Source organism: Macrosteles quadrilineatus, unplaced genomic scaffold, assembly GCF_028750875.1.
Source record: "Macrosteles quadrilineatus isolate MER2022 unplaced genomic scaffold, UCM_ALF_1.0 Scaffold_201__1_contigs__length_191814, whole genome shotgun sequence".
Classification (NCBI taxonomy): domain Eukaryota; kingdom Metazoa; phylum Arthropoda; class Insecta; order Hemiptera; family Cicadellidae; genus Macrosteles; species Macrosteles quadrilineatus.
In genome coordinates, this window is record NW_026542794.1 from 174689 (window position 1) to 191815 (window position 17127).

Here is a 17127-nt window from a genome sequence, read left to right on the forward strand (position 1 = left end):
GTTAGGTTAGGTTATGACAGTTAAAAATTAACTTTATAATAAAAAAAATTTAGTTTATGATTTTTCTTAAAACGTCGTGACGTAAGGGGCTCTCCCACAATCCTCCACTCTCCTTCGCAGAAGAGGTTCTCATCGGTTTCTGAAGCAGGACCCTGAGTCAGTTGTCAGTTCAGAGTTCTGTTCTCAGTTTCAGTTCCTTCAATCACTACGACTACAGTTCAATCTCAATGTTCGATCTCGCTCGATCCTTCAGTGTTTGTCGTTGTCGTAATGTCATGTCATTATACCGCCAAAAGCTAGCAATTAAATGTAATTGTTGACATTCCGAATCTCATTTTATAAGGCTACTCGTAACTTAATCCACCAGAATTCAGAATCTTGTGATAAGTGGTAAGGTAAGCAGTTTTCATGATACGGTAGCTTAAATTTATGGACCATAAAAAAATAATAAAAAATACACAAGTTAGTGTATGCAGTTTGGTAGTTTTCTAAACTTCCAGACTAAGAGCCAAGTAGGCTAACCTAACTTTGTTAATTGCATCTGACATTTAAGTCCTAATTTTATAAAAAAATAAATCTGTTTGATTGGTTTTAAATGCTTTAACTTGATTCTATAAACAATTTTACAGATTCCAATGCTTCTATACTTTTCAGTAGGCTATACATGTCTTATATGTTAGATTAAAGAGTAGAATGCTAGTAAGTTAGCCTATGCAGGGGCCACTTAAGTAAATGGGCCAGAGCCTGGCCCAGGGGCATGATTGGGTTTAGGTTTGGGGGAGCAAAGTAGATATAATACCAGAATATGACCCCACTTTCGGCGTTTTAGAGGCACTTTTAGGGCACTTTTTATAGGGGAAAAATGAGAAAAAAATGGAAGAGCTTTTTTTGGCCACTTTTTTTAAAGACCCAGCTCTCGACCTATACACCCCTATATAAATTTTCTACTTTTGTTAATACTAAAAATCACGTCTGGAAATGGTGAGCTTTTTATGGCCACTTTTTTAAAGACCTGGATCTCGTCCAATACAAGCCTATATAAATGTTCAAACTCCATTAAAATTTCAAATCCACATCCATTCCCATGTATATTTTCAAAATCATGTGAGGTTTGTGCGTTTGGCTCATGATGTGCTCCCTTGGACATCCTTAGTGGAAATCCATGAGTTCTGGCTACTTGGGAACCCAAGCCATTTGACATACAACGAATCACCCTTTCTCCTAATTACCTTCTCTACCAAATACATGTCCTTATACTTGGTCTTTAACAACTCCTCTGTATAGAAGCCTCCCCTGATTATATTGCCATTTTCATCTTTCAAGATATAAGTCACAGGCTTTGTATTCTTAACTTCTGCTATTGTAAATAGTTCCCCTGTCCAATTTGGAGTATAACCTTTACTAAAAACATGTTTATACTTGGAAATCCTTACGCTATCACCTACCTTATATCTTGGCTTTTTAACTTGCACTACTTTAGAAGTCAACCTCTCATGCACATATTTACTATTCTTAACATTCACTTGGTTAGGCTTCATTCCTATAGATCTATGCACTTTATTATTATATTTTCGAATTAACTTTGGAAGTAAATCCAACCATTTATAACTCCCCTGAGCACTAAATTCTCTATATAACCAATTCTTTAAAGTTCTCTGAAACCTCTCCACAATTGCAGCCTTAGTTGTAGAAAATGTGTGATAGTGATTAATATTTAATTTTTTCATTAGTTTGCTAAAATATTGATTAAAAAATTCTTTTCCATTGTCAGATTGAATGTTTTTAACCCCCTTTGGTAGAATGGTTTTAATGGCTTCTGTAACCACTAACCCTGTCTTATTCTTTAGTGGAGCAGCATAAGCTTTTTTAGAAAATGTATCTATTAAAGTTAAAATATATTTATTGCCAGAATTTTCTCTAGCATAGTTTTGCATATCAACTAAATCTATTTGTATGGTTTCGTTTATACCCAATACTTTAAAAGACCTTCTAATGAAATTCTTTCTTGCAGGCTTATGAAGCTCGTATGCAATTTCATTCATTTTTTATAACATCATCCTTTCCTGTAACTCTAAATACATCACCATTAGCCCCAATCAATAGATTATCTTCCATTCTTTTAAATACATAGTTTTCTGGTATATATGGTCTATTATCTATATACTTAAATCCACTCAAAGATGTGGGGTCAGCAACTAATAAATCAGGATTATATTCCATCAAATTAAAATTTTTTTCTCCATATACAAATTTTGATCCATCGTAATGCATAGATTGTGACATTAGACAAATATCATCCAAATGTTCCCCCTCTGGTAGATTTCTTATAAATTGTTTTTTGGCATCCCAACATTTTTCTTTTTTATCAAAAGTTATAGTCTGTTCTTTTATAACACAGTCAGTGTCATCAATGGCAGGTTTAACACGTACTAACCTTTTACTATTAAAACTCCAATAGCCTGCTTCCATTTTTGGAACTTGTGAAACATTCACAGCATCTTTACTATCTGTACCTTCCATCAAATTACTAATTTTCTGTTTCTTTGCATTCCAAACACCATTCTCTGATTCTAAAAATTCATAATTATTATCGTCTTGTACAAATTTACCATCTTCTTTTCGTATTAAAGTCTGTTGTAAAGTGGGCACATCATCTAAACTTTCGCTCTTTTCTACATTAGTAATTTTCCGTTTCTTAGCATTCCAAATACCATTCTCTGATTCTAAAAATTCATAATTATTATTGTCTTGTACAAATGTACCACCATCTGTTCGTATTAAAGTCTGTTGTAAAGTGGGCACATCATCTAAACTTTCACCCTTTTCCACATTAGTAATTTTCTGTTTTTTAGCATTCCAATTTTTATTCTTAGATTCTAAAAACTCATATTTAGTTCTACCTTGTAAGAAGACATCACCTTTTCTAGTTAATGTCTGTCCCAAAGTTGATACATCATCTACAAACTCCCCATCTTTAACGTTACCAATTTTACGGTTTAAACCATTCCAACTATCGTCTTGTAAATTTAAAGTAGGTTCACTACTAGCCCTGGGTTCTGCAGGCTTATTATATGGATTATATAAACGATAAAATTTATCTATAAACATATTTTTATTTAGTAAATAATTCCACTTTCTCTCAATTCCTCAATAATGGAATCTATTTCATTATCCACTCCTGAGTTACCGGCTTGGCGACTTAGCCAAAGAAGTCTTAACCTATCTACAAGCTCATTAGGATCATCCCAATAAATATAGTCTATTTTATTACCAGTCACTTGTCTCAAACCTTCACCAACAGACTTAAATAGAGGTTTAATTATATTAAGATATTTAGTATGTCTATTACTTGAAATTGGTGCACCATCTTTGTAACTCTTTAAATGTCCATTTGTAGCTTCCAAAATTTCTTTATAATTTTGCAAATCAGCCGGAGTATAATCCTCAGGTTCTTTTAAAGTTAACAATTGCCACAAACCTTTTGTCCCCTTGTAGGTTTTATTTGCAATTGTAACATCATCATTGGCAATGTCAACTTCCTTATTTCCAATAAAAAATTTATTTGCTTCTCGTCTAATACCATATGTAGTGTCTGTCATACTACTTTTACTGAGGTAATTTCCTAAATAGTCTGATGCTAAAAGACCAAAATCTAATTTCTGTGGGGTGGATTGCTGTAATGGTTGTAATCTTGGTATTATTGGTATTCTAGATGGAGTCATTGGGAGAATCTCCATTCGAGGCCTCTCTGTTTTGGCGATTTTTTTTAATTCTTGTAATGGCTCTATTAAAGGTTGGAATGTTTGAAACCTCTCTTCAGCCTCTAGAAACTTGCCACGTTTTAAAGCTCTATATTTCTCTCGTATTTGATTTGCAGAGTCAACCAATTCTTGTTGAATGTTTTTCATCTTTTATTTACATTTTATTTATCTCATTTGACAAAGGATTGTACTCAAACACTTTATCATGTATTATTAAACAATATGCAGATGTATTTGCTGGTACATTTTCTGCAGTTTCAATCTCTAATTTAATATCAACAATTCCTTCCTTCACTGTTTCGTTCTGTCTAGAACAGTCTATTACAATTAGTGGATATTTCTTCATAAACTCAGCCCTACTAATCATAGGATCTGGGATAGTATTATAGTAAGTCTCTCTAAACCTCATAAACATCTCATAAGCTTTAGAGACATCTCCATTTTCAAAGTCGAGATTTAAATCACTATAAGGATAATATTCAGAGTTTAGAAATACTTTGAGATTTTTTAACTTACAGTGATCAAATTCATCAGTTCTTTTTCGTGCACTATTATCCCTAGCTGTTTGGAAACCAAATATAATATACCTAGGCTTCTCCAAACTTGAAGATGTCTTTACTGACCATGTATGTCTTGTAGTATTGGGATATGATGGAAGTTCATGCAACTCTAAGCTTCTAAATGCAATTTGCAAATTTTTATTTTGCAATAACATCTTTTGTAATTGTAACTTCTCCCCATCTGATGGTATTACATGTGGCATCACCCATTGAATTGAGTTAAGTATAATTTTGGGAATTGCATCAGCAGTACCACTGGCTGGAGCACTAGTGGTTGTTAATATACAATTCAAATCATTTTTGGATCTTTTCAACACCAATTCTTGTTTGACATTTACTAATACCTTATTAAAATCCTCAAATACACCCATTAACAGTTCTAATGGCAAACAAGTACTAAACTTGCCACTTTTATGGAACTCTTTTAAATTCGTGTCAGAATCAAATGCCACATTTGACAATTTAGTTGTTTTATTGTAAGAGCTCAATATTTTCATAAGACTAGAAATTCCTGGGTTTCTTACAATGTCTATTTCTTTACCTGCGACTTCATATCTAATTTCATCAAATAAGAATGCAAATGCATTATTTATAAAATGACCTTTATCATGATTTTCAATTTCTCCCTTAATATACAGATAACTCCTACATGGGAGAGTTAGCAAATCTTGATTATTAATACATATTCGAATTTCATCAGAATTATTTATTGCTAAAGTGTTATGGGGAACATAGGAGTGATTTGTAATTTTAACCACACTATCGTCGAATTGGGATTTCCCTGTAACGTCTAGAAAATCTTCCATTTTTATTAATAGAAAATTTTAACTTTAGTCCTATTGATCGTAGGAACCTAGCATTTTGTATACTTATAGATAAATTCTTATAAATTCTCATATCTTTTTTATATGACAAGTAATTGTAGTTTCTTCTCCATTAAAGTCAATTGCCTTGTCATGCTGATCGGCAAATGTAATACTGACAACATCTAAACTTCTCTTATTTACAGGAAAATATATAATATTTCTTGGAACTTCAATAATTTTGTAGCCAGGAGGAGCTTCTGGATAAAAGCTATGTATGGTGTGTGATTTGTTTCCATTTAAATAGGACCCGTTTGCAATATTACATTTTACTCTAATCACATTTACATTATTAATGTTTATTTTATTTGTAGATTCAAACTGTACACCAGGAGTAGAAACACCTTTAAATCCCAATAAAACAGACCCTAAACATGGTTTTGTAAAATCAAACACGTGGCTAGAAAGTAATGTCGCTTTCATAGTTTTATTATTAGCTGTAAGGAAAAAGTCTGGGATTTGCTTTTGAATTTCCTTTGCAAGCTCAACCACCTCATATGTTCCTTCAGAAATTTCTATTGTAACTGGAGCTTTGTGGTCATAATAGAAAACATCATCACCTTCTCCAATGGTTAATTTGTTGCCTTTAAGTTTATTTAATTTTGGAATAAGCCCTTTGAATAAAAGTTTGACTTTAGTATTAATTAATGCTTCTCCATTTTTATGTATTATAACTTTAAGTTTACCATCTAATAACTGGTTTAAATCATCAACTAAGATCTCTCCCTTTGGTAATGTTTTTTTCTCTACTTTGTAATATGTTAAAATATTAAGTGGTTTTTTTACATTAAATATAGAATTATAACTTTGAAAATCTACTAATCCAATTACATAATCATCATTTAATTCTATGGGAGGAAAGAACACTGACTTTAGCTCTGGCTCTGTACCCGAAAATGTTATAGTAAATGAATCCATTTTTATAAACAAAAATTTTTTATGAATGATAAACATAAAATTCCACAAATAGAACTATTTAAATCTTGTATTTGATCGGTTGTATAGAATATTTTATGTCCCTCAAAATATTTAATTACTTCTTTTGGAGGTTGGATTCCAAATGGGTCAAAATAAATTACAATATCTTTATTTTTACGATATGCTGTCCAATGTGTGCCAGATGAACTGTCTAAATTAACTATTCCGCACTCTTTTACTTTTGGTGTTAGATTTTTTAGCTCGTTTTTCAGGTACACCCCCCGGAAGTGAGGCACGTCTTTTGCGGCCTCTAACAGCTGGTAGTTGTCCATCTTTTTTATTAAATTTTAATCCCATTCCCATTTTTGCTTTTGCCTTCATCAAATTCGTCACGGCATAAGCTGCAGCTCTTTCAGCAAGACTTGCATCCTTGGCCGTTACTCTAGTCCAAGCTAAGTCTGCTAATCTCATGTCTGCTTTGTTCCGAGCAGCGGTATCGGGATTATTCATGTAGAATATGTCATGCTCTTTACAATAAGAGTCTAACTTATTTTTTGGAGGTACATTTTTGGCTAGATTTTGACGTATATTCGTTCCAGGTCCACAGTACCGATATGATGGTATGTGAAGTGGAAATGGAAGATTATTTATAAGAGTATTCAATAGCCCTCGACCCCTGTAAGGCTTTAAGAATAAACCTTTGCCTTTTTTACATGTTTTCTTATTATCATTTTTCACCATTTTTATTATATAAAAAATGTCTTTTATTCAACAAAAACATAAATTTAAAATAGTACATACTAAGGAAAATATACCAAAGAAGTTGGGTCTATTTCCTACCAATATTCGTTGTGTTATTTGTGGTCCAAGTGGAAGTGGGAAGACGGTTGTAATTTACAATTTAATTGTAAGAAAGGAAGGATTAAAATTTACAAACTTATATTTAATATCTAAATCTTTAGAACAAGAAAAATATAAAAAAATAATTGAAATATTTAGTTTGTGTGACGAAGTGAAATTACACACGTGTACTGACTGTGAAATCACACCAAATGATGTAAAATCACAGTCAGTTGTTGTATTTGATGACATAAATAGTCAAAATATTACACAATTTTTTTCAATGGGTCGACATAAAAATATTAACTGTTTTTACTTGTGTCAATCTTACAGCAAAGTACACAAACATTTACGTGATAATGTAAATTTCCTAATATTATTTAAACAAGATGATTTAAATTTAAAACATGTATATAACAATCATGTTGGTAATGACTTTTCATTTAACCAATTTAGAAATCTCTGCCACCAATGCTGGGATAAAACTAAATATGGCTTTTTTGTAATAGACAAAGAAAGGTCAAAGAATAATGGCAAATATAGATTTATGTTTGATCAATTTTATAGTGACCAAGCGCAAGCGTATTGATGCCATCTTCTAGAATAAACCTCTTGTCATCGTCAAATGATAGTACTTTCTTGTTCATGGTTAAGGTTTGAAGATGATGATTTGTAGATTTAATTCTTGTCACATTCTCATAGTAGTCTTGACCAGTTGCAAGACAGTTTAAATAATGTTGATGTCTAAGGAGATGTTTAACTGTAGCACCATCAGCTCCTTTAGCTTTCTTCACCTCTAAAGCTTGCTTGTCTTCTTCATATAACCATTTTAGAGGAATATAAGAATATAACTTTGGTCTTAAACCACAATATTCATACATAATATGACCATCTAATTCGTCTTTAAACCTTCCAGTGACTTTTTTATTTTTATCAGAGTATAAGAAATGGTCTTTACTATATCCAGAGGTATCAAAATAGTGCAAGTCACATTCTATTTCCTTGTAAAAGTCCTCTGTAACTATAGAATACATTAAAGAATCTGTATCAGTCATAAGAAATCTTTTGTTCTTAAATTTTGACATATAATTATAGTGGAAATCATACATTATTACTTTACTAATATCCAAAATGGTCATTCCCAAATATATCGGCTTATTAAACTTTACAACTAATTTATTTAAATGTATAGCATGTAAATTGTTATCGAACTTTTTGCTACAGTCAAACCTTGGATTAGTGACATATTTTGTTAATAGTGACTCATCCTTGAGATATATATCACGAAACTTGCGTTGGTTCATAATTGTTTGACCAAAGAGACTATTATTTAACAATTTGTAAAAGTCTTTTTCAAAATCATTTTTAGCACATTTGCGTTTTTCAATATTAAAATTAATATAGGGTGCAAGCCATTTTGATTGTCTAAATTTTAAAATTCTATAGTATTTTGTAGCAACCAAACCTAATTCCTCATATTTTTGTAATGCTTTATAATGTAAAATATATTTAGTTTTGTCATTTAAATTAGATATTAATTTGCCATTCATTTTCTCAGGTGCTAATGGATAGTCATTATGTAAATCATGTAAGCTTTTATCGTATTTTAAATCAACTTCTAAGATATATCCAAACTCATCATTTTGATTGTTTTTGTATATTTTGTAGTCTATCTCATTCGTCCAACGAAATCCATCCACGGGTAGTGTCTCACACATAGCTGTGGAGTATAGCGAGTTACAATCTAAATATATTAAATACACACTTTCTTGATTGGGATCATAATGTTTGCCCATATATCTATTATTGGCTTTAGCGTAACGTGTAGAAATCATACTGACTCCTCCTCTGATTGCACTTTCTATGAACAAATGCATGTCAATATCTTGAAATAATTGTAATTTTATACCAGTCATTCTAAGACAAGCTTCCCATGTTAGTCCTGGAAGTGAATACATATGTACGGGGTCAAGTTTGTAATCCTTTAAACACAGGTCTCTAAATGTCTCAAACACATCAGCCAGTAGCAATACATCTGTTTTAAGATATAAATCATGATATTCTTGTAAATTATGTATATTAAAATGGGTCCAGACATTTTTAGCATGTTCATATTCGATGGGAGAGATATGTTCTTTAGTTAAAGTACTGTAAAATTTTTCAATTGGAGGTAGAGACTCTGCAAACTTATCTGGTCCTGTCATATATTCATAGGGAAATACGCCTTTGCGTTGTAGTAGTGGATTGTCTATGAATCTAAATGTATTTAAATTGGAAGCTAATTTGTATAATGGAAGGGACAGAAAGTTATAGGAATCTAAAAATACTAAATCATCAACAGAGAATGAAATGTACTTTTCCATATCTTTGGCTATGCAATTTAATTTACGATTAAACTTTCCCAAGTGTTGCATAATTAAATGTCCATCGTAATTTTTTAAGTTATGAAAGAATACTGGTATTTTCTTTGTTACTTTATAGTTTAAATTGCAATCATTGTGGGCAGCTCCACGGTATTGGCCATTTGAATGACAATGTTCCCGTACCCTATCAAAATATAGAGGCTTTTCACAAATATGACAATGTGTTGAGTTTTGGAAAGATGCCTCTTGCTCAGGAGTCATTACAAGGGGGATATATATTGCCATTTGATTTTTAATGAAGTCATAAGTCTCAAACAACCTTTCGAAAAACACATCCATAACATTTTCGCCACTATATAACTCTTCAGAAATAATCTTAGAATCTTTTACTACGACAAATGCAAATCCAGATGGAGTATGGTTGTTAGAGTTTATAAAGCACTCAAAATCAGCATAAATTACAAATGGGGCTTTAAGTTGATATTTATAATTTTTAAATTGTAATGTATCTTGTTTAGACATTTCCACTCGTTGGACATCAAAGTTTTTACAATATGTTATATGACACTCCAATTTATCTTTGGTGTAAAAATGTTGTAAACAAAACTTGCAAAAATGCTTTTTACTGTTATCTTTTGTTGACCGTAGCATTAACCTATTAAAATCACGAATTAAACAGTAATGTGATTTACGACCTTGTTGTAATAATAATAGATCTATATGAGTGTTACTATTCAGTTTGGTTCTTCTTAATGGATATATAAATTTTTGGTCTTCAACTCCAAATACATTAACACTTATATTATTCTTTCTTTCAAATTGATCTATGTCAGATATTTTTACGGGATATTTTATATTTGTCATGTTCAACTTACCTACGTAGGGTGCATAGTTAGAGACTCTATTAGCATGTTTAGCATTCCTTGGATGTAAAGCTGCTAAAATTGACCAAAGGAAGCATTTATTATCAACATTCTTTATATTTAAAACTGCTTTTGTCAATTTAATACTTTTTGGTGTGGGAATGTATGACTTTGGAGTTAGGGGCTTATACTTGTAAACGTGCAACTGCCAATATTTAGTATGGTCATAAATCCATCCACTGCCTTCGGCTTGATATTTGTGTATGGAAGCGTCAATCTTTAAAAGGGCATTTTCAATTTGAGGCTTTAAATCTCTCTTCTCAATGGTTAAGGTAGTAAGGCTTCTAAAATCTGCAATACATTCTTTCTCATTAACTAATTTTCCATTTTGATCTATTGTATATTTTAAAAATTTGATTCTCCTTACTAAAGTCCATTTTATTGGTAGAGGACAAGACTGAAGAGTACTTTTAAGTTCAGTTTTAATCGATTCACCAACAAATTTAATCATTGTATATGGACATTTGTTACAAGAATTTACATGTCTTTTAAAATGACCAACAACATTTCTTTTACAGAAATTACAAGTCTTATGAGTTTGTAATATATGAGATTTTAGAGCCATGTTATTATCACAGATTATATCACAAACTTTGCACAGTTTCACCTTCATTTTATGTATTACCTTGTAGTGGCGAATCAGGTTGCTTTTTTTGGAGAGCGATGCAAAACAATGTTGACATGTAGTCTTCATTTTTATATATGTAATTAAAAAATAGGTTGGAATCTTCTATATAGTAGAAATTACATTTTGACAATTTCAATTAATGAGAAATAATAATTTGAATTAGAATTTTATATTTTAATATTCAAAACAATTTTATACAATAAGATTTAGCAATTGTAATTTTCTAAATCAAAACTAAATCCAAAAACTTAAATAAAAAATACTTTTTAGCAATTCAGATTGCTGAGTCTACATATATACAGAGTGAGTGTTACCTATTTTAAAGGAGACTTGACAAAATTATATAGTGAATATAATTCGGCTAAGTTTTTAAATAATAACTTGTGCACACTTTTGACTCAAAGTCCCCCGGTGCATGAAGTTTGGCTAAGTTTTTAAATAATAACTTGTACACACTTTTAACTCAAAGTCCCCCGGTGCATGAAGTTTGGCTAAGTTTTTAAATAATAACTTGTGCACACTTTTGACTCAAAGTCCCCCCCCGTGAGTGAATTTGGCTAAGTTTTTAAATAATAACTTGTACACACTTTTAACTCAAAGTCCCCCGTTGCATGAAGTTTGGCTAAGTTTTTAAATAATAACTTGTGCACAATTTTGACTCACTTAAAAATAGTAATAACAAAATAAGTTATTTTTTTGGATAGAGAAGCAGCACACAGTTGACATGTAACTAAAAAACAAAGTTAGCATCTTCTATATGATGGAAATTACATTTTAGACAATTTCAATTAATGGGAAATAATAATTTAAATCAGAATTTTAAATTTTAATATTCAAAACAATTTCATACAATAAAATTTGGCAATTGCAATTTTTTAAATCAAAACTAAATCCAAAATCTTAAGTAAAAATACTTTTTAGCAATTCAGAATGCTGAGTCTACATATATACAGAGTGAGTGTTAGTTATAGAGAAGACTATGTTACCTATGTTAAAAGGAACTCGACAAAATTATATAGTGAGTATAATTCGGCTAAGTTTTTAAATAATAACTTGTGCAAACTTTTGACTCAAAGTCATGAGTGAATTTGGCTAAGTTTTTTAAAATAGACTTATATACATTTTAAGTTCCTTAGTGACTGTTCAAAATACTCTAAGTGTTTAAAAATAGACTTATATACATTTTTTACAAGTTCCTTAGTGACTCAATTCGGCTAAGTTTTGAAAAATGGACTCGGGAAATCAGCTACACTCCTAAGTTAAAAGAAATACAGAGTAGGCCTATGAGTACAAGCATCAATTACGTCACCAATTGATCCCATGACCCGACACGCGACAACATATTACAATAGTCTAGCTTAGATGTCAAAGACTTACCAAAACAAGAAGATCCAGGTGGAAGAGTTAGTGATGATTCCGTAGAATGCCCCCCTTATATACCACAAAATTGTCTAAATTAATTTAGAACTTAACAATGGAAATTGAACAAACTGAAATTGAACAATTGAATAATTGAGGTCAATCAATCAAACATATTTGGTAATTGTCTAAACCTGCCCCAGACAGACTGGCGCCAGACAGGCAGAGAATGTTGACAATTGGTTTTGATTGGGGTCATTAGGTTACACTCACAGTCATTCATTTGAGTCAGGCATAGTTTACACATAGCCATAAGCGTGCCCGAGTTCGCGCACAAACCTCACATGATTTTGAAAATATACATGGGAATGGATGTGGATTTGAAATTTTAATGGAGTTTGAACATTTATATAGGCTTGTATTGGACGAGATCCAGGTCTTTAAAAAAGTGGCCAAAAAAAGCTCACCATTTCCAGACGTGATTTTTAGTATTAACAAAAGTATAAAATTTATATAGGGGTGTATAGGTCGAAGAGCTGGGTCTTTAAAAAAAGTGGCCAAAAAAAGCTCTTCCATTTTTTTCTCATTTTTCCCCTATAAAAAGTGCCCTAAAAGTGCCTCTAAAACGCCGAAAGTGGGGTCATATTCTGGTATTATATCTACTGAGCAAGAAACAGAAAAATTCCTCAGCAAGGATAGGGCCAGGACAGGAATATATCTTGGGGATATATGCCAACTGGGCTGCTAAGTTACTAACATAGGCTAGGATAATTTTACTGTAATAACTTACAACATAGAGAATTCTATTGGTCGTCCCCTTCGCCTCTTCTCTCACCCCTCACCATCACGTTCTATAACGCTCACGCTGTAGAGCCTGTGTGGTACAACTGCTAACAATAGCCGTTTGGGCTCTTTCTGGCTCGGTACTAGTATATTTCCGCCCCACCATTCCCGAGCTAAAAGCGCAGGGTTGTTCCCTAAGCATGTTTCCTCTGTATATCTTACTTCTCTGTGGTGAAGAAGCTGAAAAATATTATTTTTACTTATTTCACTTAGACAGGATGTAATATTATGTAGGCTGTACTGTAGGTGTACTGTACCTGAAACCGTACTTGAACACATCTCAGCATAACTTAGCATACTTATTGCGGGTACATTTCATTGTACTTACTTATGTATTTTGTTTGCATGCCAGAAGCCTTTTTGAATTTCATTATAGCATTGGAAAGGTTTAAGCTTCAAACCTAGTCTTGTTAAGTAGTAGGGTCACCAAACATAGCCTCACATTTCTTACTTACAGTAAGCCAGGGTTGCCACATGTCCCGATTCTGTCGTGACAGCCCTGATTTCAGTCCCTTGTGCCTGTGTTTATGCCTATTGCTTGTAGCTTCATCACAATCGTAAGTGATCGGTAAGTTAAATGGTCAAGTTTGATAAAGAGAGGTAGCGTTTGTGACTGGAGTCTAAACCTTCGCTAACTCATCACGATGTTGTCCCCTGGCACTGCGGAGTGGGGGAAGCACAGCATTCTATTGGCTGAGGGAACACCATTACCACAACGATACGGTAAGTAGCCATCGGCCTCGGTGGTCTAATGGATTACGTGCCGGGCTGACAATGTAAAGGTACCAGGTTCGAATCCTCTCGGTAGCACTAACATTTTGTCTAAGATTTTTGCATGATCAGCAAGTTTGGTTAGTTTGGTTAGGTTATGACAGTTTAATTTGTTAATTAAAACATTATAAAATTCAATTTGAGCTATTATAGTTTTAGTTTAGAACTATTTTTTTTCTATTAGTAAACCTTCGTTCGATTTTTTCATCATCAGCAAGTTTGTTTGGTTTGGTTAGGTTATGACAGTTTAATTTTATAGTTAATAAATTATAAAATTGAATTTAAGGCATTTATAATTTTATTTTATGAACAGAACTATTTTTTCGATTAGTAAACCTTCATTCGATTTTCATTTTAAATCTTTTTTATATAATCTGCAAGTTTGGTTGGTTAGGTTAGTTTATGACGGTTTAATTTCATAAATATTCATTTTTTAACTTATTGAAAAACTGCAGCATAGGTTTATGCATGTAAAACAACGCAGGCTTGTTTGGACGCCGTCTAGAGGGGAGGTGGAGGGAGAATCATTTCCCCCACTCCGCAGCGCCAGGGGACATCATCGCGATGAGACAGCGAAGGTTTAGACTCCAGTAGCGTTTGTGTGAGTGTGACGTTTAGTGAGTATTATCACAGACAATAGACCATATCCCATATCCCAACCATTAACTTAATGGTCTATTTTCTGTAGTATTATAGGACATTTGGGAATCCTGTTCTTCAAAGAATTCCTTTTAAGTTGTTAATATGATCTTGATGTGAGGTAGCCTACCTACTCTTTAAGTGATTTTATCCATTGTTTTTTACAATAAATGGTTGAAATTACCTGTATCTGTCAAGTGATCCTGTTTTGTAGTTACCTAGTTGACTACAGCTGTTTCGTGTTAATAACACATCTTCAGGTCAAAATGTTGCATCGATTATTCCATGGAATGGTCGTCATAAGGTTTAAAGTTCACAAAAAACACATACACGCACATGAAACATTTAACATTTATTGGTCAAATTACCTCAGTCATGACCTACCTTACACCGGCACCGTACGTGTCCGATGTTTATTATGCGTTTTTTGTATTTTGGCCAATAAATGTTAATTGTTTTGTTGTTTTGTTTAAAAGTTTGACTCACATCTTTGATAGTGTTTTAATAGTTTTTGTGGCCTTATTAGGCCTATTATAGAATCAACGGTATTATAGGCCTTTTACCCAAAAGGCCTCTGAAAAGGTGATCTGAAGCTGAAATTGCTGCTAACCAGAGGTTTCCAAGGTAGTGACGTCCAGTCATATTTTTAATTTGAAGACATAGGTACAGGTTACAGGCTTTAGGCCTAAAGTTGTGTGAAGCCCACAATTAATCTTCATAAATAAATCATACGGTATGCTGTCTGTCAGAGTAGTTGCCCCGCTTCCGCACTTTCTTACGTTGTTGAAGTGGAGTTTCTCTTAATACCTATTCCAAAGTTTTGAAACCTTGAAAGTATGGATTTATTTGCTGAAATAGGTTGGATAACTCTTGCATGAGATTCTGATAGCTATTTTCATTTTCTCTCATTGAGAAGCGTATATTACTTGCCTCTTCTGAATCATAAATAAACTTGACCGTAGCGACTGTTGGGTGTGATTCCTATTCAGTGATGAACTTGAACATTGAATACATACACAAAAGGTCCCTCTCTAGTATTTGGTCTAATATTATCACTAACACTTAAGTTACCTACCTTTGCAAAAGAGCTTCTTATTTTTGATTTAAAGTTTCTTGATTGTTGTTGACTTCCAGTCAATAAACTTGGGTAAGGTCAAGTGGGGCAAGTGTAGGCTACGCCCGGGGAAAGTGGACTTCAAGCTAATAATAAATTTGTTTATTAACCAAAGCTTTTTTGGCATCTAGGGATATCAAAATGAAATATTAAATCGGTCCAGTGTCTAGGTTCTTCCGTGCCACCTACAGGTATGTTTACTGTTGTCAGGTAATAGCTTATAGGGAAATTCAATAGGCCTAACAAAAGAGTTATTACTAAAGATTTATTATTATTATTATTATTGTTTTATCTTATATGACTGTTTATGTCTAGTTAAGTCTATCATCTATCATCAAGTTACCTAACAAAATTATTTTAGCAGGTAAAGTGACGGGTATAGAAGTTTACTTTGGTTTGCAAATAAAATGAGTATGCAGTCACCTGAAAACAAAGAAAATACACAATTTATTCCTCCGCCTACTCCACTGCTTAAGAAAATAGGATTTGGCACAGGTAAGATGATACACGTGATACGGTTTAGTCAAAGTCCTTTGATTCTCAAAAAGGCCAAACTCAAATTTCTAAGTTTGTATTTGCCTATGAGAAAATGGAAGATTAGTTTATGATTTACAGTCCTTAATACATGGCACAATGTAGTCTAAACAGTAATTTTTATGTTAAGTGGATAATCAGGATTGTTAATTAGATTCATTACTATTACTAGGAAGAAATGTGGTAGCACTTTCTGCAGTCTGATAGTTTTTTTCTTCAGTTAATGAAGTATGAATTGGCTAGCACTGAACCTGACGAAATACGCCTGCATGTTTCTGGTGTCATATTATAGGTGTACAAGTGTATCTTGGGTTTGTTAACACTGAAATATTACACTGACAAATTTAAGCGAAGGTTTTATATATTTCATATAGGCCTAGAATACTATAAAGACAAGCTGTTAGCTTTATACTTGAATTATAAAGATTGTGGGACAATTCAATGACTTATGAAACATAAAGGTACCCTAAAACATAAGAAGTACTAATAAATGAATTTCTGTTCCAGGCGTTTCTGTATATCACCTCGATCGTTCTCCTTGTAACCACACACTCCGATCTCCTTGGGCACTGAAAACCGTAAACCGCCAGCACACTGCATCTCACTTCCAGGAGCGGTTGGAAGCAGAAGCAAAAATCCTGCAAGAGCTGAATCACCCTAATATTGTCGGTTTTAGAGGTTTCACAAAGACTCAAGATGGAAGAAAGGTTAGACTGTTTTTAAACTAACTGTCCCTTGTCTTGAAATATTTGGTCTCAAGAAAATTGAGTTTTCTAATTAAGTGCTTAAAAACTTACACACATGAACTCAAATTAAATTTAGCCTATTGCACCTTTTTTGCACAAGGTTGATCACCATAATATCCTAATGATAATTTATTAATATTATATATCTGTTACTTCCAGTTTGTTAAAATTATTGTTTCTCCTTACAGGTACTTGCAATGGAGGAATGTAATGAATCTCTTGGTGATCTGATTGAAAGGTTGTCAGACAAAGGGGGAGTGAGATT

The 17127-nt window shown here is 32.6% G+C and overlaps 1 protein-coding gene across 1 annotated transcript; it reads left to right on the top strand.

Moving 5' to 3' along the window:
- Positions 1 to 328: 328 nt before the first annotated feature.
- Positions 329 to 17119, top strand: LOC128982220 (lymphokine-activated killer T-cell-originated protein kinase homolog; the record flags this gene model as incomplete). The annotated part of the gene is made up of 4 exons (XM_054401286.1): positions 329 to 390; positions 15944 to 16077; positions 16624 to 16823; positions 17051 to 17119. Coding segments are annotated over exons 2-4 (357 nt in total), but the record flags the coding sequence as incomplete, so codon positions are not given.
- Positions 17120 to 17127: the final 8 nt, after the last annotated feature.